Source organism: Poecilia reticulata, chromosome 10 (genome assembly GCF_904066995.2).
Source record: "Poecilia reticulata chromosome 10, P_reticulata-male-v2, whole genome shotgun sequence".
Lineage (NCBI taxonomy): Eukaryota > Metazoa > Chordata > Actinopteri > Cyprinodontiformes > Poeciliidae > Poecilia > Poecilia reticulata.
In genome coordinates this window covers 6,869,702-6,893,799 of record NC_088839.1, presented here as the reverse complement: position 1 = coordinate 6,893,799, position 24,098 = coordinate 6,869,702, and the positions used below count along the sequence as shown (strand labels likewise).

General features: G+C 40.5%; 1 protein-coding gene across 3 annotated transcripts in view; it reads right to left on the bottom strand.

Annotated features, from left to right (window-relative positions):
- Positions 1-23,449, bottom strand: part of aff2 (AF4/FMR2 family, member 2) — a 206,482-nt gene extending 183,033 nt beyond the window's left edge. Inside the window, exon 1 of one of the 3 annotated variants that reach the window (XM_081611901.1) lies at positions 22,694-23,449. In XM_081611901.1, coding sequence (XP_081468027.1) covers positions 22,694-22,746 — 53 coding nt within the window. In that variant the 5' untranslated portion in view covers positions 22,747-23,449. The remainder of the gene's footprint in view (positions 1-22,693) is intronic. The other 2 variants (XM_081611900.1, XM_081611899.1) reach the window with 2 other exon arrangements.
- Between the last annotated feature and the right edge of the window lie 649 nt (positions 23,450-24,098).

The following is a 24,098-nucleotide window of genomic DNA, read 5'->3' as shown; positions in this document are numbered from 1 at the left end:
ATGTCATACTTTAATAATTTAAGGCATTTCTCAAAAGTTACCTCTCAATATTTATCTTTCTACTCATCCCCAAGAGGAAAGTATTTACAATCAATCCCTTTGGTGCTTCCCATCTGTGAAAGCCTAAGGGACTCGACACACACGCACGCACGCACGCACATTTTTTTATTTGTATTGGATTTTGTACACAAAACGTACTCACCCTACTCATCCCAGAACAGAAAGCTACTGTAGAAAAATACAGGAGGGCCAGTAGAAACTAACCTTCAGTTTGGACAAACCCACATCTAACCAGAATCCACTGCCCGATTATCAGCAAGGGGCTTTAGAGAAGTAGAGCTTCAGATAGTATTCCCTGAATGTATCATTAATTTTAATGTAATCAGTAGCGAGCCCTTTCTTCTGAATTAATATTAATTATACACTGTCTCGGCTTTAAACCCTCCTAATTGATTGGCTAAGAGTTTGCCAGATTTGTCAACATGTGCATAAAACACACTCTTTTCAAACACGTGAGCTGAAAGCTGATCAACTCGTGTTTCATGTCACAAGTTTTACCATTTGGGCCCTTACAGTTTGACCCTGTACACAACCCATTTTACTCTCATAAGTTTAAACCTTGGCAAGGTTTTCTTTGTAGGTAAATATTTTTCACAAATATCAAATAGGATTTAATTAATATGTATATTATTTTCTGAAAACTTCGTATTACGAAATTTTCATTTAGATATCTGCCTCTTGGACTTTACAAATATAACAAAGTATGAAGAGAAGGTAGCGACAGCATAGTGTATCATTTCCTTACAGTATATGAAGATGTAGAAAATTACTTTTTTGGGTTGTCAAAGTGGGTTCAAAACGGCCTCAGGTGGGTAAAAAACACTGACACAATTCGTGCAAAACAACTAACATTGAAAATGGTGGAAGGTGAACTCGCCAACATCTGTACTGACGATCTATTTATTTATTTTGTTGATGAAGTCGTGTGTTTATGGTTCAGTTTTAGAAATAAAATCTTATCAAATCCAAATCAAATCAAAGTTATTGTCAACTGTGCCATACGTTCAAGAACGTTCAAGAGGAAGAATTAAAAGTATGCTTCTCCCTAACCCACAGTAACTGCTACAACATAAAAGACAATCACAAGGACAATAAATACTAAAATTAATTTAAAAACATGGATGATATGGCGTTTATAGAAAAATCTTTATAAAATAGCTAATGTTCAGCATTCGTATCGACTCTAGAATGAAGAAGTTTCTTAGTTTCTTAGTCTGGTGGTACCAGTACAAACACTTTGTTACCTCCTCCCTGATGGACGGAGTTTAAAGATTGATTATTGTTTCAATCTTTAAACTGAAGATTTAAGTTTAAATTAAATGTAAATGCGTAGCTGAAGATTGTTTGATTCACACCACATCACCACCTGATTGCCCTCATTTCTGTAATTTGTCTCGTTGTGGTTGACAAGGCCCACCACAGCAGCAGGAGCCACACATCCTTGTGGAACCCCTGAGCAATAACACGGTGCTGGATGTGGATGTGTTTCCCATGTAGCTTCGTAGTTTTTACTCATTTCTAATATCTGCCAGGATTTTTATTTCAAGTCATCAATTGTAACACATTACCCCAAAAAACGCTGAAAACTCAGAAACTTCAAGCTACACATTTAGCATTTGCATAGAGACACAAAACTCACCATACCTATTGTTAATAAAACAGCTACGTTAGTCCTTATGTAACATTCAACTAACACAATGCTACCTTAATCTACATTTATTTTTACAATAAATGCTTACCTGTAATGGTTTTACTTTTTTTATGACATACAGTGAAGCACAGCAGGTTTAATCTCAAAAATCCAATACATTGTAATTTGTCTTAGGTATCTTCTTGTGTGCCTGCCAAAAGGCCTTTTGTGTTTGTGTATTAACTCCACTGACCAATTACAAACACTCCTCTCCTCTGTCATCTTTTAGCTCTCTCCATGCTCCTCTGTCTCGCTGCCTCCTTCCACCCCGATGTAAATAACGTAATTTGTCACAGACAGGCCTCCGTGTAGGAGATGACCTTTTCGAAACCTCGCAGTAAATTGGCCTCCACTAGCAGAGCCACGTCATTAGCCCTCTCCTGCCTCAGTCCTGCTCTCACTTCCTCCATCTCCCCCTACCCCGCTTTGCAGATTCACTTTTATTACTTCTGTTTAATTCAAAATTCAATGTTTAATCTACTGCCTAGTGAGGCTAAACCGCCATCTCTTTTCCTTTTTCTCAGTCTCTAACATGTGCTGCTGTCTCATACACACACACACACACGCACCCACGCACACACATGCACGCACGCACACACACGCACGCGCACGTGCACGTGCACACACACAGAGACAAAAAGGGAATCATAAAGCCCTGCTGGGAGTGTTTTAAGCTTTTGTCAGTCCATTGTGACTAAGCTGTGAACAGTAGGAGTGGTTCCTAAGTGTTCTCCAATCTATATATGTGTTATGAATTAATACTTAGCGAAACAAGGTCAAGTAATACAACACACACATGCGGTTTTAACCTAAACTGAACCACTATTCAGAAAATTAGCAATTAGCAATTAGCTAAGGATGAGTAAATGAGTTAGCTAACATTTGCAGGGATATTTCCATCGCTTCACCTTTACCTCACTTTGTTATTTCACCCAAATCATGACAGAGTGACATGAATGTTTTATTTATTTGATTTATTAAAAAGAAATTGCATGTACAAAACTATTCACCCCCTTCGGCATGACATGTAATATAGAGCTGACATGCTTGGTTGTAAGTCTACATGTGTTCAATTCAGTTGATTGAACATAATTTGGGAACAGAAAGGACTCGTCTGTATGTCAGGTCTGGCAGTTGACAAAGCACATCAGAACAGAAACTCAGAGGTAAGGTCAAGTGAATTGTCTGTAGACTCCCCAGATCAGGTTGCATCAAAGCAGACAGGTATGAAGGGATGCAAGAAAAACAACTGCATAAAATATCCTGGAAAGCCAAATAACGGCGAGCTGCGTTATTTGGAAATGGGAGAAGACTGGAACCCCTGTGGATGATCCCTAGATCTGGTCAGTCTGCAAAGTAGAGTGACAGCAGATTAAGGGCTTTGGTCAGAGAAGGGAAACCAGGGGTCACCTAGAAAGAGCTCCAGGGTTCCTGAAGGTCCACCGTTGCTAAAATACTCACAAATGGCAAAAGAAGCCAAATGGGTAAAGAGTGGGACGAAACAAAATTCTCTGTTCCGACAAAACCAAGAAAGTCTTTTTGGTCTGAACCAGAACCTGTCTGGAGAAAAACAGGTCCTTTGCCTAAGCAAGGTGAGTGGCATCAACTAACTTACTCACTCTTTGGTTACCTAGCAACAACCTGTTGAGTAACCTGAGCAGCAAAAGTTCGTAACTGCTTAAAAATAAAAGGTCACGAGTTTGGCAGTACTTCAGAAATTTAAAAAAAAAAAAAAAAAAATATATATATATATATATATATATATATATATATATATATATATATATATATATATATATATATATATATATATATAATCAATAAATATTGATATCGACTGATATGAAGCTCTTATATCATGATACGATTTTCATCTGTATTGTCCAGCCCTGTGTAGAATAATTGAAGCAAAGTTCTGGAGTGGAGTGGCGCTCTGTCAGAAACATGACAGCTTCTTGACGTTTTCACCACAATGATGGCAGATAGAAAGAAATTATCCCTTTAAATGTTTCAAACAGCTAAAATCCTGAAGTGTGCACCGGGCCAGAGAGAGGTCGGGTTTCAGCCACCTTTGAATCCTCACGCAGACACACCAAGCAAGTATCAGAAGCACAGAGAGAGGCGAGAGAACTACCAGACCTCTGGGTTCAAGGCACACTGTGTTTCTGTCTGAAAAAATAAGAGGAAAAAAAGGAAATACTGTACATGTGTGTGTGTGTGTGTGCGTGTGTGCGTGCGTGTGCGCGGGGGTGTGCGTGTGTGTGTGCGTGTTTTATCATTCCTCAGCACCATGTTCTTCTTGGCAGATGGCTCTGCCAACCTTGGGACCTGGAATGTGTGTGTGAGTGTGAGTGTAGTCTTGGTGTCTTGGGGGGCACCAGGGCAGAAGCTACCTGGTGTTGACTGCCAAATTTCATGCTCTCTTATGCTCTCTGTTTTCTCCTTCTTGCCCTCACACACACACACACACACGCACACCCACACACAGACTCCAGCTGATAGGCTTTGCCCAGTCACGACTTCCACTGTGTGTGCAATTAAATTACACCAACTGCAAAAACAAGCATCAGGTTAAAACATCTAGATGGTCAAGCTGATTTAGTTCTAGAGTCGCACCGATCCGACTTTTTTCTGGCCGATTCTGTCATTTTGATCGATTCCAGCTCTTTTTTTTTTTTTCCCCCTTTGGGACTGCAGTAGTTCTGTGACAGCAGTAGCTGTTTGAATCTCACAGACATTTACTATTATTGATAATTACACTACTATGCATCAAAGCATATAGAGTTGCGTTACGTTTCTAGACTCCTAACAGAACAAGTTTCTAGCTTGTCCACATTTAATAATTAAACTTAGCTAAATAAATCTGTTCTGCTGGTTACCGGTCAGAGAGACAATCAAGTGAGGATTATTCCAATCTGTGGGTGATTGATTGGTGCCTCTCTGTTCAGGTGTAGTGTTGGAGCAGTAAAAATACATTTGGGTTGGTTTGAGTCTCTATGCTACAGTCAATTACAGACATAAATCATAAATAACAAAATTGATGCCAAATAAACATAGTTATTAAAAACGTAAAAGTACAAGAACCAGTGATAAACTGTCCTAAACCTCAGGTAATTTAAATTTATAAAATAACTTGTAAACAGGGAAAAAAGATACTATGCACATTTTTTTAACTTAAAAGCTAAATGTAGCAGGAACATGTAAATAAACTGCTATAGATACCATTATAACTGTAATAATATTCAATTTGTTTGTGGCAGTGGGAATGCTTGTTGTCTTTCTACACAAAAAAGAGAAAACATTCAATCAGAGAATCTCATTACTAGTGTATAGTTAGATCTGAAACATGAAAAGGCTGTTGCACATTAGTTTTTCTTTTTTAGAAGGAAAACACAATGTGCTAAATTTTTGCCGACAATTTTAGAAAAATGTGAAATTTGTGTATTAAAAAGGGTTTGATGCACTAAATGCATGTACATTTAATTATTTTTTTACAATTCTTTCATTTCGTCTGGGGCCCCAAAATATCATTCCGAGGGGCGAAAACAGACGCCAGGGCTGAACTTTTGACACCCCTGAGCTGGTGGGCTAGCAGGCAAAAACAATGGTTACTTACTTCTAAATGTAATATTGCCTCATGAGCAAATAAATTCAAAATAAATTATATATCAAGTTGATTCTATCAGGTTTATGAATAATCAGTCACAGTGTAGGAGGCTTCATTTTCCCAGCTGACCAGCAGTGTGCAGCAGTATGTGTGGGAGGGGCAATGCTGCATTACTTTACTCTCCACAGAACCCGACTAACATTTTCAGGGCCTTCACTAAAAAATGTTTAAAACCATGACAAAAGTAAAATGGAAGATTTTTGAAGAATCTCAGAAAACTGCAAATATTAACCACAAAGTAATTATGACCCTGGATTTAGTTCTGCAAGGTGGATATCTTTATTTTTAAAATTCTGATCAAAATCAAAGAAAAAAAAAAAAAAAAACATGACACTATTGTTTTTTTTAATAAAGTACACCACTTCTTCATTAACTAATTCAACCAATTATCGCAGGACATTTCATGAGAAATTAAGGAACACTTCTCCAAGCAAACACACGAGCAACTAATCCTTAATTAGTTTAAACAACAAATTAAGGACTGTCATTTGAAGCCAGCTCTCCATTAACTAATCTGACCCGCACCTAATTCACTTCCCGCAAGCAATTGAACGAATATTATCCTCTGCAAATCATCTGCTAATTAAATAAAGCCGTCATTGAGCAAACACTGCAAATCATCACACACCTCATACTTTGGGAAACACTTTTAGCCACAACAGGAATGACAATCAGAGGTTGTTGGGGGGGGTTTTTTGTTGTTGTTTTTTTTTTTAAAGTTCGTTGTCTGGCGGCTGCGGCATCGAGACTCACGTTTGACCTTTCGATAAATACAAATAAATTAGCTTTCGCGCAAACATGAAAAGCAGGCCCGACACCGAGCGTGGTGAGGTGGGGAGCCTCTGCTTGGAGCAGAGAGGCTGACGGGACAGGAGCTGGCTAATCTCATAACATGGGAAGGATCAATTTCAGTTACGTACTGTTATACTCGGCTTTATAGTCTAATCAATAGTAACAGGGCTTTTAGTCACATCTACTGGCAGCGTGGCATCTTCTGATTTTCTTTTAAAGGCAGCATTAACGGACTGACGGTAAAATCTTTTCTTTTCTCTCTCTCTCTTTAATGGATGGAAGCCGCATCAGGTTTTTTATTTGTGTTGTTTTTAACAAAGTACAGAGGGGGCTTATGGCCCACATCATCCGTGAATAGATAAAATCCATGAATATTTAAAAAAAGGCAGTATTATGAATTTTAAAACCACATAGAGCCATTTTATAGCACAATTGAGAAAATATGATGCCTTCAGTTGTTATAAAAATGCCATGAATATCAAACATGAGATAAAAGAAATTCAACTTTATAATTTAATGCTTTGAAATAGGGCCTCTGTCTCTTTAAGAAGCTCCTGTTCCTTCTGAAACCCCGCCTTCAGGAAGTCATGACAACATGGCTCCTCCATTAACCCTTTAACAACATTTTTACCAGCATTTCACTGAGAAGTAGCTCCTATAATGAGCTCATCAGATGCTCAGTTCCACCAGGTGTTTGCTAATTGCTGCTGGCTAGTCTGAAGGAGTCGTGGGCGAGGGCTGCTCTTTAAAGCAAAGGCTCTGAAGCTTGGAAAGTGCAGCTCTGAATGGGAGCTGTGCCTTGAAGGTGGAGCTAGGTCCACCAGGCGGTTTGCTCAGCTGAATGGTTGCCATGGAGATGAAAGGATTTCCCAAAAATGCATTAAAGTCAGGGCAACACCACAGTTATGTTTTTGCTAAGGGAATAACATTATAACATGATGTAAAGCTCAAAAAAGTCAATTTTACATAATGCTGCCCCTTTAAGGCCTCTGGAAATGCTAACAGCATATTTTAAAAGTTCAAACACTAAATATACCTAAATATGCTTTAATACTCACAGTGGAAACCTTCTCAGCGCTACCGTAGAAACTAACATCTACAGTCTTTTTTCTATTAGCCCCCTTTGTGCCTACAGCCAATCAGCACCAAGGAAAACGAATAACATTAAGCAGCATTGATTCTGTGTATTTCAGCTTCCCAAGCTAATTTTCTTTCGAATATTTTGGAAAAAATTTGCTCGCAGACAGATTTTTCACAAGAATTCACAAAAACTGAACCGCTGACATGCTTGACATGTACGTTACATGTCAAGCAGACAGCAGTCAAAGTACTTCATATTTACTAGTCAGGGACACCGTTTGGCCCTTCATACTGCCATCAACTGCTTGTTACATTAAATACTTCCTCTTTTATAACAAACACTTTGAATTTTATATTTTTTTCTAAATATTTGTTTTTTTATTGAAGATGATAAATTAAAAGTGCAGTTTATTTTAGAAATTCAATCTAGACAACTGAGACTCATTTTTTCCTTTTACTGCCGTGCATTTGTGCTCAGAAGTTGGCATTTTGGATTTTTTGTCTTATATTCTGGAACTCAATCACCAGCCCTTACATCCAAATCTAACATGGCTGAACTGTGTATAAAAACCACAGTGGAAGCTAAACCAATAAACTGTTTATTTGCGTCTGTGAACGCTGGTTTCCCGTCAAATCGCAGACACGCGTTGCACTGTGCAGCATCTGTCAGTCAACTTGTTGCTAACGCGTGTGAATGCATTAAATGCTGAGAAATTTCATCTCAGCATTTCCCTTATTTACATTTATTGCTAAATATATATAGCCTAGTCAAAGAATACACTAATGTGGAGATCCATCTTGTTACAGTAAAATCGAGGCCTGGCATCATTCCCAAACCTGAGATTTTGACTTTTGACGTAACCTTAAATACAGCTTTACTAAGGTACGGTAAATTATGCTGACTTTGAATGATTGCATTGAACTTTGAGCAGCAGCTAATAACTAACATGTACAGAAAAATGCTGTTTGTGTGCACTTTACAGAGCCTTGTGGCTTTTTGGCTAACTATCCATGACATAATTCAGCTTATGGGAGAAAGTGCACATGCTTTTACAGCCACAAAATTAATGGCAAGGGATAGTATGCTTTAATTTAAAACGAAGGGGAGGAAGATGCTGTGTGTTTTTTTTCTCTCTTCTGGTAAAGATAAATGTTCTGCTGAGGGTTTTTATTTCCCTTCCAGATGGTTACTCTTAATTTTCATGGAAGACACTGATGAAACCAAACAGATGGCTCAGCTCTTTATATGAAGCATGTGGAAACTCGATATCGTTATATATCCTTAACAAACAAGGACCTTAATTCACCACAGCTTAAGACCTCTTGTCTTTATTTATGCCAGTTGTGTGATTGAGATAGTAAAAATGTCTTATTAGTTTAACAATACATTTCAATACTCGTACGTGAGCGACATCAGGTGCAATTGACTCATTGTAATGAGTCAATAATGAGCTTTATAACGTTTCATATACACATAAAATTCAATAGTCCTGTGTTAGGTATTAAAGGTAAGTAGTTCAGATTTCTTTAAGTGGGGTTCTGTTGAGACAACTGCAGTAGATAACTTTTAATGTCTTCCATATAAATACAGATTTAAAAGACAAAATCTAAAGGTAAATGTTAGCTTGAGCAAGGCTAAGCTAATGCTCATGTAAAAAAATGCTACAAGAACTACAATAATGAAGGTAGTTTAAATATTTATTCCAAAATCCGTTATCAGATTAGGGTTTTTTTTATGCAGGGGTGGTCCAACCCTGTCTAATGCCCTGGGCGGACACCCACCCGCTAAATCACCAAGTGCCAGTGCAGACACTCAAATTTCTTTTTTTTTTTTTTAGAAAAATGTGGAAAATAAACTAGAATAATACAATAAACACCCATAAGCATACTGTATACCATGAGGTCAAGAGTATACAATACACTCCAAAACACTAACATTATTTCCAGTTGGCCAAAAAAGGAATACTTAAAACCTAAATCTGACTCAGGTATGTTATTTAAGCTTGGTTACATCCATGTTTGGGAGTCTTACTTTGAAATACAACAAGGAATAGCCATGCTATGCTATGTTAGCATTGTTTGGCTGGCAGATAGAACATGGTTACAAATGCATTGAGGAGCTCGATTCATTAAGCAATACACAGTATAGAAAAGAAACAGTGATAATCTGACAGGATGCAAAAGATTTTTAAAAGACAATTGCTATGAGTTAGCAGTTATCAGTTAGCTACCTCTGTGTTTCTACCTAAAACAACACCAAAGGTCTTTTTTTACAATCTTTAATTATATAAAATTCTATTTGAGCCTTTCTAGTTCAGTCCCATTTAAACCATGCACAGTATAAAGAGAAACAGTGATAATAAGACAATAAATAACTGACTTATTATCCGTGGCATTGAACTTTTAACTCCAGCCAGCTAAAAGTTCAATGCCATTTAGGGCATTATCACATTATCACTGTTTCTCTTTAACAGTGACAATGTTAAAGAGAAAATGTGATAATGTCACAGGATGAGAAATACTTTAAAGACAATAAATAACTGTTAGCAGCTAACGGTTAGTTACCTCAGTGTTTCCTCTTAGAGCAACACTGAAGGGCTTCTTTTTACAGTATGTAGTGGGATTTTAAAACACTGTTTGAGTCTTTCTAGTTCAATCACATTTGGTTGAAGTGGTGATAATGTGAGAGGATGCAAAAGATTTTTAAAATAACTGTTAGCGGCTAAGAGTGTTTTTTTCTCTAGGGGCTGTTTTACAGTATTTAATGAGAAAAAATTTTTTTGAGTCCTTGTAGGTTACAGTCCAAAATACTTAGACAGCTCATAAGATCTCAAGAGAACCGCAATTTAAAAATAAATCTCAGCTGTCCCTTCAAGACATTTTGCTGCCAATAATACTCCTGTCATGACTAACAATCATCTTTTAGTTTTGGAGCATTTTTTTTTTAATTATATCGAATGATGGAAACATTATTGAAAATGTCCTGACAGAATGCTTAAGCTGTGATGTGACCGATATGGGATTTCCTGCTTTAAATCCAAAAACGACTAAAATATTTTAAAGTTGATTTAAATATTTCCTTTCACTTATGGCTTTTTTCTATTTTTTGCTTAGCTCCCTTGCTGAACTGTATAAACAGCTGGAGAGGAGACATCTGTATCATATCACATTCTCTGGAGCTGTTGGCGAGGAAAAACAGTCGGAGCCTGCAATGGATCAATGACAAGCCCTCACAATTACTCTCCAGCTCGGAGCTGAGTGGTTGCTTCTGGAATCCATCAAATCCACACGAACGGCGCGGCTCTTTGAAATCTGGAGGCACTGTCTCAGAGCTGCCCCAATCAATAGATTTATTTCATCAACATCGCATTTGGATGAATGTGTGTGACGGGGGGGGGGGGGGTGAACAGCTTCCATCCCCCTCACATGTCAGCTGAGAACTCGTCTCCGGTGAAACTAGAGGCCAAATCAGCCACAAAGCGTTCCTACTTTATTTTGTCACGTGACAGACAGAACCGTCCACGTATTCCACTGGGGACTTTATGGAACAGATTAACTCCAATTAGTGCATGGAAAGAAAATAACACACTTTTTAACTTTTTTACAAATGAAATCTAAATAATGCCACATGAATCGGCGCAACTGCAAAAAGCTCCTGATTAGTAAAAAGGGTAAGTATCCAGCTGTTTTTTTCCGCTAGAGAGCCTCAAAAAGTTATCAAGTTGCTTTGCTCCGTAAGTAAGGCTAGCAAGCGAGAATTGTAAACATTTCTGACATGTATAAGACTGAAAGAACCGTCCCAGCCAGCTAAATCAGAAGGTACGAGGCAACATTTATGCTAAACAAACTTAAATATTACTGAACAGTGAATAAAAGGTGGTGGTGGGGGAGTGGGGTTCTTCTGAAAGTCAATGTTTCTTTACCAATTTTGTAGCATTGTCTGCGTGTTAGCAAAAGTATCCCGGCTACAAGCTAACGCTGTTGGAGAATTGTGGCATGGAAAGTTTAAGAACCCTGCACTGGTGAACGAACAGCTCAATGGTGAAAACAAAGGAACACAGCGGACATGTCAGGGAGAAAGTTTCCAATCGAGTTAAAAGCGTAGGTTGGAAAAATACATCAGAATGACTTTTAGTCATGCACTCCACAAATATGGCTTTAATGGAAAAACTATTATTTTAAAAAAAAGCTACAAGCTGTATTTTTTGCTCCAATGCCTGTCCATTTCAACCACGTGGAAGATGGCGCTTTAATCAGGTGGGACCAATACTGGAGCCTCAATTGGCTCTTTGGCTCTTTCACAACGGCTCTCAGAGACACTGCCGAAACCATGAAGAACCAAATGATGTTTATAAATATAGATATAAGAAGAAATACAGGGTTTAGCTGCTCTCAAACTCTTCATAGAATAATTGCATTAAATTTCCATGATAGAATGACACTAAAAGTGTGAATAATATTTTTCATCTTTTCATGATTTTAGATTTTATTTTAAAACCCAGAAGAAAAAAAAGAAGTAAAACGATGGTTGTTTAAAAATGACAAGCTTTTTATAGGAGATATTTATCAAAAAATTATAAGTAGAGCTTTTTCATGGCTCTAAGCAAGTTTTCTGTAGCTCGACTGAGTGCAAAAATGGCTCTTTGGACCCCTGCTCTAAACACACGGTCCCCACATTGAAACATAGTGGGGGCAGCATCATGCTGTGGTATTAGTTTCCTTCAACAAAACAGCAAAAGCAGCTTAGAGTTGACAGGAAGATTATTGAGAGAGAAAAAAAAACCAAACATTTTTAAAAAAGCAGCAAAGACACTGATGTTGACGAAGCTGCTCCTGGTTTTCAATTTCCAATCAGCTAAACCGTCACTACTTTCATCAAAACATCCGTCCACATGGGAGCCTCTGATGAAAATAACTATTTGCAGCTGCACCTCTCCCCGTTTACGTGTAATCAGATATTCTAATTAAAACCAAACCACCAGGCTTTGTTGTGTTTGTTTGTTTGTTTGTTTTGTGTTTTTGTTCAGCACCACGGACAGCGCCTACTTCCTCCCTGCGGACAAACCTCCCGGTTAGCCGACCAGGTTCACACCTGCTGACAGAGCCGACGCTGTGTGTCGCCCTGTGGGATAATTGCAGCGGCGATGTGAGATCAAATTGACTTTTTTTCCTCCACCTCCAGATACAGAGGCCTTCAGTTTGTGTTGTCCGCCGTCGCTGTGTGTGAATGAATCCTCATGCAGTTTTTGCGGGGAGACTCAGCTTGATGACGCGCGGGGGTGTTGAAGTACCTTCGCGAGCTTCAGAGCGGCGCCGTGAATGATTCCGCGCGCTCATTGAGCCCGCACGTGCGACTGAGTCGACCGAGAGGCGGGAGGGTTTACATGGGTTGAATAATGGGAGCGTGAGGAAAAGGAAAATTGAATGAATTTAATCTTCTCTTCTTCTGCGCTTCATTCCGACAATTCAAACCGGGAGGACTTGGAATTCGGGTTTTTTTTTTTTCTTCTTCCCCCCCGAGCCGAATCGAATCAAACACGGTGCGAGGGGAGAGGTGTGTGTGCGCGTGTCTGCGTGTGTGTGGGGTGGAGGGTGGATCAGCAATAACAAATAATAGCAATCAGAGCGTCTTCCTGCAGATGTGAGCCTTCCCAGCTTCAAAACACGCAGCTGGATTCTTATCATTCCACGCTGACGAAATGTGTAATCAATTCTCTAATTAACTACTTAAATGGTTCAACCAATCACCATCAGCGTCAATTAACATTCAAAGCGATCTCCCTCGGATTCGGCGCGCCGTGATTAGCCCGGCTACATGATGGGCAATTACAGAGAGAGAGGAGCACGCGACGTTCACCGCAAGGCCTATTACAATCACGCGCGCGGGGCCCTCAGATCTGCGAGCGCGACAATGAAGCGGAGACGCACGGCAAGGATGGAAGAGGAGGAGAGGAGGGAGGAAGAGTAACAAAGAGAAGAAGAGATGAAAGGGCATTTCTTCAGGAGGAGGAGGAGGAGTCTCCGTGTGTTCGTTCAGATTTAACAAAGGCACGGGGAGCTTCCAGATTGTTTCCCTTCCTTCAAAGGGAAATCTGATGTCAAACACCAGCCGCAACATCTACCGCTATAGTGACAGACTTTTAATGCAAACCTGAGTGATCTCCGAGTGCATGTTGGCTTCGGTGCCTTTAAAATCCATTGTAAAGTTTAAGGAAAACATCAATTATACGGGGAGGAAATCCCCCCCAACCCTCCAGTGCTTTCCTTCTTGTAATCTCGGACAGTTGAGTCCACTCGGACGTTTATTAGAGCCGAGTCGCCAGCGACATCAAAGGTTGGCCACTGGTAAAAGCAGCGGCGTCGTGCTCTTTCATTTGGTTCACTTTATTTGTCTGGCCTGGGCGATCAACGAAAAGTGAAATTCTTTTAATTACTTTGACTTGGCGCCCACGTTGAAAGGGAAAAGGACCCACATTTGGCTTTGCTTTTTATGAGTTTCCTTCTGGCCACGCAGCTTACGTTGCTGTAGTACTCACAGTCACAGCCTCTCTTTAAGAAACACCAAAGACGGACTCCACAAACAGGAAGTTCTTTCTGATGTTTTTAGGTTGTTAGACTTCCCCTGTCTACTCAAAGATGAATCTCCTTAATTACCTGCTAAATGTAAGAAATTAGAAACATCAGAATGTATTGACTGGCCCATATGGGAACCCTAACAAACTTTTCTAAGGCAGACAGAAACGGCAGAACAGAGTGACCCATGAAAAACAAATATCGGCAACAAGCTAGCAAAGTTATTCTGTCTGTCATTAAAATAAACACCCTCTGGTCACCACAAATAGCTGGGCTAATTCACAAGTAGAAAAAAATGAAACATGCTCCAAACATAAAGTGTTTCTACACATTGAACATCTGGGTCACCTGATGGCACAGTGGGTTTAAACCACAGATACGTAGCTACTAGTAAATACAACAAAGGACACACAGCTATGGTTAGATTCCATTTTGATGCGTGTTTTTTCTGGTTGATTCCAATGAATGTTAGCCACGCATAAAGGATAATGCACCAAGTCAGAAACTCACAATGAGTTCACTTTATGCCAATAGCCTCCACAGCCACCAGATGTCAATCAAACACAGCACTGACATGGAGCAGTGGAAGCAGAGTAGCATGCTAAAAGTGAAGCTAACCATTCATTTTGTGATTTCTTGTTGGCCGAACCTCTGAGTTTTATACATTGTGTTAAACCTACGCAATAAAACCCAGTTCTGAAGGCCAACAGCGGTGCTCCTGGTAGCAAGAATCTACCTAGCAGTAGGCTGCTAAAGTATTCAAAAGAAAATTGATAAGCTGAAATACTTAGCCACAATGCTACTTGCCTTGCTATTGGCTGGCATTTACACAGGGCACCTTTTATTTTCCTAGGCCCTGATTGGCTGTACCCCAAAAGTGGAGATAAGAAAGAAAGAGGATGTTTCCACTGTGTTTATTATTGGATACTAAGGTATATTTGGTGTTTAAACCATTAAAATAGGCAGTTATAAGAGTTTCTAGAGGGGCTGTGAAGTATTCTCGGTCCTTTTTGCGTTTGTGATCCCTAATCCTTATAAATACCAAGGGTCCACTGTAATGGTGTAACAGGCGCGGCTCATATCCAACTTCCTTTTCATACGTCTTCCACACTTCTCTCCCTCTCTGTCTGTTTCCTGCTTTATGTCTATGAATGAAGCCCACTACTGCAACAAAATCATGAAAGTTATTAAAATAGAAACTGGCAAGAAAGCGAACAGTTCAGTCTAGAAAAATAAGTTCCAAAATATGTAATTGAAACTAGAACTTTTTTTTTCATCAGGAGCGGTCCTACTCTGTTTGGTGCCTCGAGCAAACACCCCCCAGTCCCCCAACACCCTGTTTTAAATCACCTTGTGCCATCACAGACACCAAGTTTTTTTCAAGACACAAACTTAAAAGAATATAATACAAAAAAAAATACATGCAAATAAAATAAGGCATTTGCAAACTGAATTATAAAATTACGTGTACTATTGCGATTCCAAAAGTTCATGCCTCCCAGATGAGATACCGCCCTGAGCACCTCCCCACATCGCCAATATCAGAAACTGCTACTATTATTTTTTTATCAAACATTAAGAAATCATTGACTTAAGTCAAGCTCCTATTTCTTGCTGAAAAGTTATCTGTAAGTTAGTTTTGTCTTATTTCAAGTGTACTAAGATATTTGGTCTAGAAACTATCCATGCATCCATCCATTTTCTTACACCCTTGTCCCTCGGTGGGGTCGGGAGGTGCCTATCTCCAGCTAACGTTCCGGGCGAGAGGCAGGGTTCACCCTGGACAGGTCGCCAGTCTGTCGCAGGGCAACACAGAGACACACAGGACAAACAACCATCCACACACACATTCACACCTAAGGACAATTTGGAGAGGCCAATTAACCTGACAGTCATGTTTTTGGAGGAAACTGGAGTACCCTGAGAAAACCCACGCATGCACAGGGAGAACATGCAAACTCCATCCAGAAAGACCAGGACCAGGAATCGAACCCAGAACCTTCTTGCTGCAAGGCAACAGCTCTACCAACTGCGCCACTGTGCAGCCCAGTCTAGAAACTAGACAAAAAATACTTGGAATAACTACTTAGATGTCATACATGCTTTCATTCTTGTCCAAGGTTTCTATTTTAGGCCTCAAACTGCCTCAGAATGTCATCGACTTCCTCATACCGACGCGTTGGGCCAGCCCTCATTTCATAACCGTCTTCTTGCAGGGAGCCAGACGTTCTCCAGAATTGGTCTCGAGGGACGTCTATTTCCGAGGGGGTCTTTTAATGACGATTTCCCTCAGCTGCTTTTTTTCCGCACGTCGGCGCCTGGGAGAACTAACGGCTTGATTCGCCAAATCGAGGCATCTCAAGTCTTCATCTCCTCCTTTCATTTTACACATGCGCTCCATTTCTTATGGTGTCTGCTGCCAAACACAGCCTTTGTCAGACCGAGCTCCCGCGACAGCCGAGGCGTGATGGAGCGGTGGCAGCGGGAGGGCGACATGCGTACACACCCCGAGCGTGTAGCCGAGCCCCGAGCAGCTCCTCTCCACCAGCGGGGGGTTAAGTACCTTGCTCCAGGGCACTTCCATCACGACCGCTGAGGGACAACAGCGTGTGTCGGTGCTGCTGCTGCTCAGACTCACTCTGCCCCACTGGATCAGGCGTCCAGGACAAGCTCTGTGGTTGCCAAGTCATTTTGTTCCCGCCGAACTGTAGAGGTCGGCTCTTTTCAGACCACACCACCTACAATCCGCAGCATGCAGCGGAACAGCTGATTACGTGGTGATATTAAGTGACATTTTTAAGATTTTTCAAACGGGACATTACCCTGTCTTGTGCTCGCACATTCCCCCGAGGCCAGAAATGAGCCGATAATTATTTAGGCCAAGGTTATTATTGCCAACTAAACGATAACTGAAATGGAGAAAACATCTTTGTCAACTGAAATAAATAAAAACGGTGATTAATGGGGAACAATTGGGAGTGCACCGATTTGTTGGCGCCGATTTCCTTAATTTTGAACGATACTTACAAGTGAAGCTAATCTTACCCACCGATCGTATCGACCTCAGCAAAGGTCTAAAAATCAGCCACTGTCCTCTTCTGCTCTGCTGTGAGAGGTTTGACTGGTACCCCCACCCACCAGGTCATGTCTGCACGTTTGCACTTAACAATAATCACACCACTGTTGACAAATCAGCAACTTTCTTGCTATATTTAGTGGCATTTCAGACAAAAAAAATATTGGTATCAGCCAAAATCGGAATCGGCTCGTTAGGCTTTTTGTAAGATTGGTAATTGGTCAGAAAACTGCAACCTGTGCACCCCTGTGAAAAACTATTACCAAACTGGAACTATTTTGTGCTTTTATGAAACTAACTAAAACATATTGAATTTATATAAGATCCCTTGTTTTTGTGTTTATGAATCTGTTAGCCTTTTGAACCAGTGTGACATTGATTTCAGCTGTTGGAATATTACGGCACTTCTGCTAGTCCGCTAAATGGCGACAGAAAAATTTGGGAGGAAACGCCAGAGTGAATTGCTTGTTGCAGAATAATTAAATTTCCATCCATCCATCCATTTTCTTTACACCCTTGTCCCTTAGTGGGGTTGGGAGGGTTGCTGGTGTCTCTCCAGCTAGTGTTCCGGGCGAGAGGCGGGGTCACCCTGGACAGGTCGCCAGTCTGTTGCAGGGCAACACAGAGACACACAGGACAAACAACCACACACACACACACTCACACCTAGGGGCAATTTGACAGTCATGTTTTTGGACTGTGGGAGGAAACCGGAGCACCCAGAGAAAACCCACGCATGCACAGGGAGAACATGCAAACTCCATGCAGAAAGACCAGGGCCGGGAATTGAACCCAGAACAATCTTGCTGCAAGGCAACAGCTCTACCAACTGCGCCACTGTGCAGCCCATAATTGAATATATTTGTTGAAAATTAAATCTTCTTTTGAAGATGTATTGACCAATCGATGTATTCATTATGAGACAATACTTTTTGAATTCTGTACCTAAAAACGAACCAAAGTAGGAAAAAACTAAAACTACTACTATAACTAACAAAAAACTAAACTAAAATGGAACAATATTTAACTAATAAAAACTTGCAAACACAGTGAAAACTAATTAAAACTGACTGAATTAGACACAAAATGAAACTCTAATGAAAAACCTTGGACCACTACAACCCTGATTCAGACGGCTGACGTTCTCTTTCAACACAACGCTGCTCTGATACAAAGTGATAAAAATGAAAGACACACAAGTTTGGATGTTTTCTTTTCACCTGTAAGTCACAGTCATATAACGAAGCTCAGACTCAGCAGGTAAAGAGAACAAAGGGAGAACGATGAGGCCCCGGCATTAAGCTTTTACTTTAATCTCAAATATTTTGAATGATTTAAAACAAGGAAATGGCTTCGTGTCACATTCTATTCAGCGCTTCAAGACAGACTTATTAGATTCAGACTAGTACTGATTTTTAGGAATTATATTTTAAAAAAAAATACAAAGTGCCTTGCAAAAATATGCACAATTGTGAAAGTAAAAAGATGGATGGATAGATTTCTATTTTCTTCTCTCCAAATGAATAGATGAAATGTAAAAGCTTGCTATTGTATTCAATATTCCCTTTTTCTTTTATCCCCTAAATAAAATCCAGTAGTCAAATGATTTATAGCCTAACTGTCTGTAATTTATTCTTCATATAACGTATGGCTATTTAAATGTGTGACCTGTGACAACAAATAAACAGCATCCAACACATAGGTGGTTGACGCAGCTGGTCAATTTTTTCTAAGCATGTTACTATATACAATCATTAAAACGCAAAACTGGGTCGATTGGGAATCGTGTCAAAATAAGTAAATGGATATACCAGAGCATTATTTTTCACAGACTGTAATACGGGAGACCCTAAATCTCCATAAAAATATGTTAGAGCAAATCGAAACTAAATATTTGTTTAGGCACAATTGAGAAACTACAACTGAAAAAAAAAAAAGAAAATCAAGATGGAATCTGAAACTAAAGTATTAATCTCAGCCCACTGGTACTGATTTGATACTGATACTGACTTAGTATCGATGTCATCAATATTTTAGATCAAACCGCCCGCCTCTAGTTCAGATCAAAAATAAACTATGTTCAGCTATTGGAGTGACCCAGTCAAAGTTCAGACCTAAATCCAAATGAGAATGTGTTGCACTACTTGACAATTAATGCGCTCTCCATCCATGAGGCTGAGCTCTTCTGCTAACAAACATTTCAGGATCGCACTGTGAATATTACTGTTGAATAAAATAATATTTAATCTGCTGTTATGATGCTTTAAAACATGTGTGACCTTTTAAAAGTAGCATATTGCAGTGGGACTCCTGAGTATTTTCTGGGATTCCAAAGAGTTAATAGCCAACAAAAATACTTTCCAGAGAGTCATTGCAAGCACTAATTTTGCAAAAAGAACATATGATCCATACATTAATCTGTTATAACTACTGTATGCAACTTTGATTTACTTTTTTTCCCACAGTTTCATTAAAATTAGCACATAAACTGTGAAAAAAATCAAGCTCCTCTGTCTTCTCCCAGTGCTAACTAGAAACAACCAATCAGAGCCAGGAGGCGGGTCCTAGCGCTGTCAATCAAGCTTGTGTTCACACAGTTCACAATGCTAAAGCTGGCCCATCACAACATATCCTGCTACTAATGCTAATGCTAGCTGACATGGCCACCAGTGACACAAGATAAACGCTTTTTCTCTAATGGTAAGTCGTTTCTTCATTAGCACATTAAGCAGCACATGCACGAGCATGACTTATAGCGCTACGATGCTCCTCCCTGTGCTAATTGGTTGTTTTTGACTGGCAGACTGCTATCGTAGCTCAGGGAATACGTGGGTATAGCTCGATTTGTTTCATTTTTATTTTTTACCAGAATATCTGTCTCTTCACTTACTGTCACAACATTGTGAAAAAAATAACGCTTTTTTTCTTTTTTAAAGCTTTAAGAGAGCTGCAGAAAAAGACCTCCAGCTGGGATTGTTTCCAGTGAAAGCTGTTGACTCATATGTGGCCGAATATACAAATCAACTCCTTAAAAATATTTTATACAAATCTCTTGATTTTAAAAGTTGAAGCACTTGCTGTGGTTTGGTTTTCAAGCTACCAGACAAACGTTTGCCTCCACCGGGCCGATTCAGGAAGCTATGTGGAAATATTCTCTCTCTATATATGTGTGTGAATGCAAGATGTGTGAAGCTGATGGCTCTTTTATTGCGGCGGCTCTCTCAGGCGGGTTAGCAGCGTACCATAAAGACCCCGGTCGACTTTGTGCCACCATCTGCTGAGCTGTGATGAGCCCTCTGCTGCAGACAGTGATGAGACCATTAGAAAGCACCGACTCACAGCAGCTCCACCAGGACACACTGCGTTTCCTCTTCATGGAGAAATACGGAAGAAGAAACCTGCCCGGCGCAAAATGAACCCGGCCAATGTGTGCCGAGAATTCAAAACAGTCAGCTTCAGTAAAAAGAAAGAAAGAAAAAAAAGTGAATCCCGCAGAGAAACCGAGATGCGTCTGGCGCATTTTGAGCGTCTGCAGTTACTGCAGCACGTTCCGGCCTCCGGAACGTGGAAGCCTGGAGAGAAGCGCTTCTCTCCATGTGGGTCTTTGTTCTTACGTCCTCTGCTGTGCACAAAATGACTCGGCAGAGCAGAAGGCGACGCGAGGTTGTTCGAGAGCGGGACATCTTTTTCTCTGGCGATGCTCTGACTAATGCTGGTTTTGAAAGTTCAAAGGTCAGTACACATGTGGAATATCTGCACAGGCAGCAGATTTAACAGGTTGCTGGCATTAAGATCGTCTGAGGGCCAAACAAAGTCTGGAATTTGATTTTGGTCTTTTCTATGCATGAGGGAGGAAAGATAGAATATTGAAATATATTTGTATTTTGATTTAAATGGTTACTTCCCTCCTTATTTCCCATATTTGTTCTCTTGTCTTTTTTTTTTAGACTTTCTTTTTTCTTGATTTCTTTTTCTTTCTTTGATTTTCCTTCATCTGTACTTTAACTTTCTTGTTTCCATACACAAATATATGTATTCCTTTCTTTATCCCATATTTTTCATCTTATTCTATTCTATACTTCTATTATTTCCTTATATCTCTCCCTGTCACATTTCCTTGTTTTCATCTTGTCTTCCCTTTTTTCTTTCTTTGCTCTTCCTTTTTCTGTACTTCCTTGTTCCCATTTATCTTTCTTCCTTCCTTCCATATTTCCTTTTCTTTCATCTGCATCCCTTAAGTTCATTTTTTCCTTCCTGTTCATTTTTCTCCCTTCCTTATTTCCCCTTTTCCTTCTTTCCTTTATTGATTCCTTCCTGTGCTCCTTTGTCTCTCCTTCTTTCTATATTTCCTTTTGTCTAATCTTTCCTTCCTTTTTCTTGAATTTGTTTTCTTTCTTTATGCTTCCTTGTTCTGTACTTTTCCTTCTTTAATCCTTCCTCCCATATTTCTTCTTTCTTTTTCCTTCTAGTTCCTTTTCTTCCCTTCCTAATGTCCTTTCTTCCTTCATCTCTCTCTTTTCATATTTCATTTTGTTTTCCCTTCCTTCCTTTTTTCTTGAATTGCTTTTCTTTCTTGCTTCTTCTTCTTTCCCTTTCTTATTTACATTTATCCTCAAAACTTCCACATTTCCTTATTTTCTTCTTGTCTTTACTTTTCTTTCTCCATCCTTCCTAGTTCCCTTTAGTCATTCTTCCCTTTATTGTTTCCTTTCTGAATCCCTTCATCATCTCTCTTTCATTAGTTAATATTGTCTTGTCTTCCTCCCTCTTCCTAGATTTTTATTCATTGTTCGTTCCACTTTTCTTTTTCTTTTATTGCTCTCTTCCTTCCTTCTTACCTTCCTTGCCTCCTTCCAATGTTTTTAGAGTGTTTGTTCCATTCATGAATTCTATGAATTTACTGCAAATATGTCTGGAGATGCCAGACTTTACGCAGCCAAACATGAACAGAGAACTCTGGGAATTTGGGTCTGGAAAGGACAGGAATGTGGTCTGGAAAACAGCAGGAACCCAGCGATTCTCAGAGACGTGGGGTCTCACCGGCAGCGGGCAAAGTGTGAGCGTCTTCCTTCCACGCAGCGTGATAAAGACAAAACCAATCTAATTTGGGGTATTTAATAACAGCCTAACAGTGATGCATAAGCAACACATGGAGGTGCCATAAATCACCCCGGCCCAACTTCACTCTGTCATTAAGCCTTTCACGGCTGCGCGTGGAAGAGAGGCATCCCATAAATCACAACAACACCTGTGGTGCACCAGCTCACCAATCAGCCACAAATCTGAACGCGGGATTATCGCTATTAATTACCGACGGGCTGAAACGTAATAAACAGCTAATTAACAAACTTGTGAGAGGATGCGCTTCCTTTCCATCCGTCATTCGCCTCGGCTTGCCTCCGCATCCCCCTCTCTTCTCCTCTCCTCTCCTCTCTTTCCACCTGATGTCACAAATGAAGGCAGCGCGCGCGGAGCGGAGCCCCGGCGTCGTGCTCGCCGCGGAGCGCTCGTGCCTCCCCGGTCGGGGCTCCGCCGGTAACAACGCCAGCTCGGACGGTGACACAACAAAGGCGGTCTGTGCGCGGTTCTCTCTCCCCTCCCTCCCGGCGCTCACTTTCACTCCTCTACCTTCACAGACGATCACAAAATAACACAAACTCGGCTCTGACCTCCAGCGTCCACTCATCCCGCACTCAGCGGGGGACACGCACAGATGCACAGAGGAAATCAAAACAAAGCGGCGTGCGGGGCTCACCACGGCTGCTCCAGCTCCCAGTCCCTGAAAAAGTCGAATTCAAAGAGGTCCATCGCCGCTTCGGCCGCTGCTGTCGATGGTTAGAATCCAAAGCCGGTGCTACGTGGTTCTACATAAGCTGCTGCTGGTGCTGAGTGTGTGTGTGTGTGTGTGTGTGAGAGAGAGAGAGAGAGAAAGAGAGAAAGAGAGAGAGAGAGAGAGAGAGGGAGAAGAGACAAGTGGCTGCCGCTGCCAGGAAGCTGCTACGTGGTCGAAGAGAGCTGACAGCCAGGCAGAGGTGGAGGGAGGGAGAACACACACATACACACACACACACACACACACACACACACACACACACACACACACACACACACACACGCACGCACACACACACACACACACACACACACACGCACACGCGCACACACACACGCTCCACACACAGGCATACTGAGATAGTCACTGGGAAAAAAATGAGCTTCTTTTATAACAAGGTTTATATAACACTCATTTTGCAAAGATACAACTTCCTGAACTCCTCAGGAAAAAAAAGTAAACATCTGAAGCAGAGTGAGCATCGGGGAAATAAATATAATCCAATCAAATCAAAATATAATCAACACCATATTTTAGAAATTTGCAAGGTTTGCATGCATGGAGGAGCCGCTGTCATTACATTAATCCTACTGCTAAAATGACCTGAGGAGAATTTTTTATTGCCTTTACTGCAACACCTCTCCAACAGATTGCTGTGATACCCCGAAATAAAATCTGGCGCCATCAGTTTGTTTTCAGAAGTCTCCTATAGGAAGCAGATTTCACCTGTGTCGGTTAATCTCAGTGTAAACCCAAACTGTTCTGTGAAGGACTCAAAGGCCTGTTGGAGAACAAGGTTCCAGGTAGGAGTGCACTGATTTATCGGCCAATTTTGAGGGATCGGTGCATATGTATACTTACTTATACACCAATCTTGTCTTCCTCTGCAAAGGTCTAAAAATCACACTGTTCTCTTCTGCTCTCCTGTTAGAGACGTTTGTCAGGTCATGTCTGTATGTTTGCAGTTAACAATAGTCATCCCACTGTTGCAACTGAGTGACTTTCTTGCTATATTTAGCGACATTTCCGACAAAAAAAAAACTGGTAACAGCCAAAATCGGAATTGGCAGGTCAGGTTTTTTAAAATGTCAGTAATCTGAAATTGGCCAGAAAATTGCAATTGGTGCACCCCTCGTTCTAGGACACAAAAACAATATTCCAGGGTTTGGACATCCACCCAGAGAGAAATTACCCTCCAACTGAACTGAAAGTTCAAGCAAGACCGGGTTTTAATTAAATTAGATGGATTTCAGTCAACTACTAGTGGTGGTAGAAAGTCATTGAAAAACTATTAGAAGTTCATTTTAAAGTTCTTCTTAAGCCATTG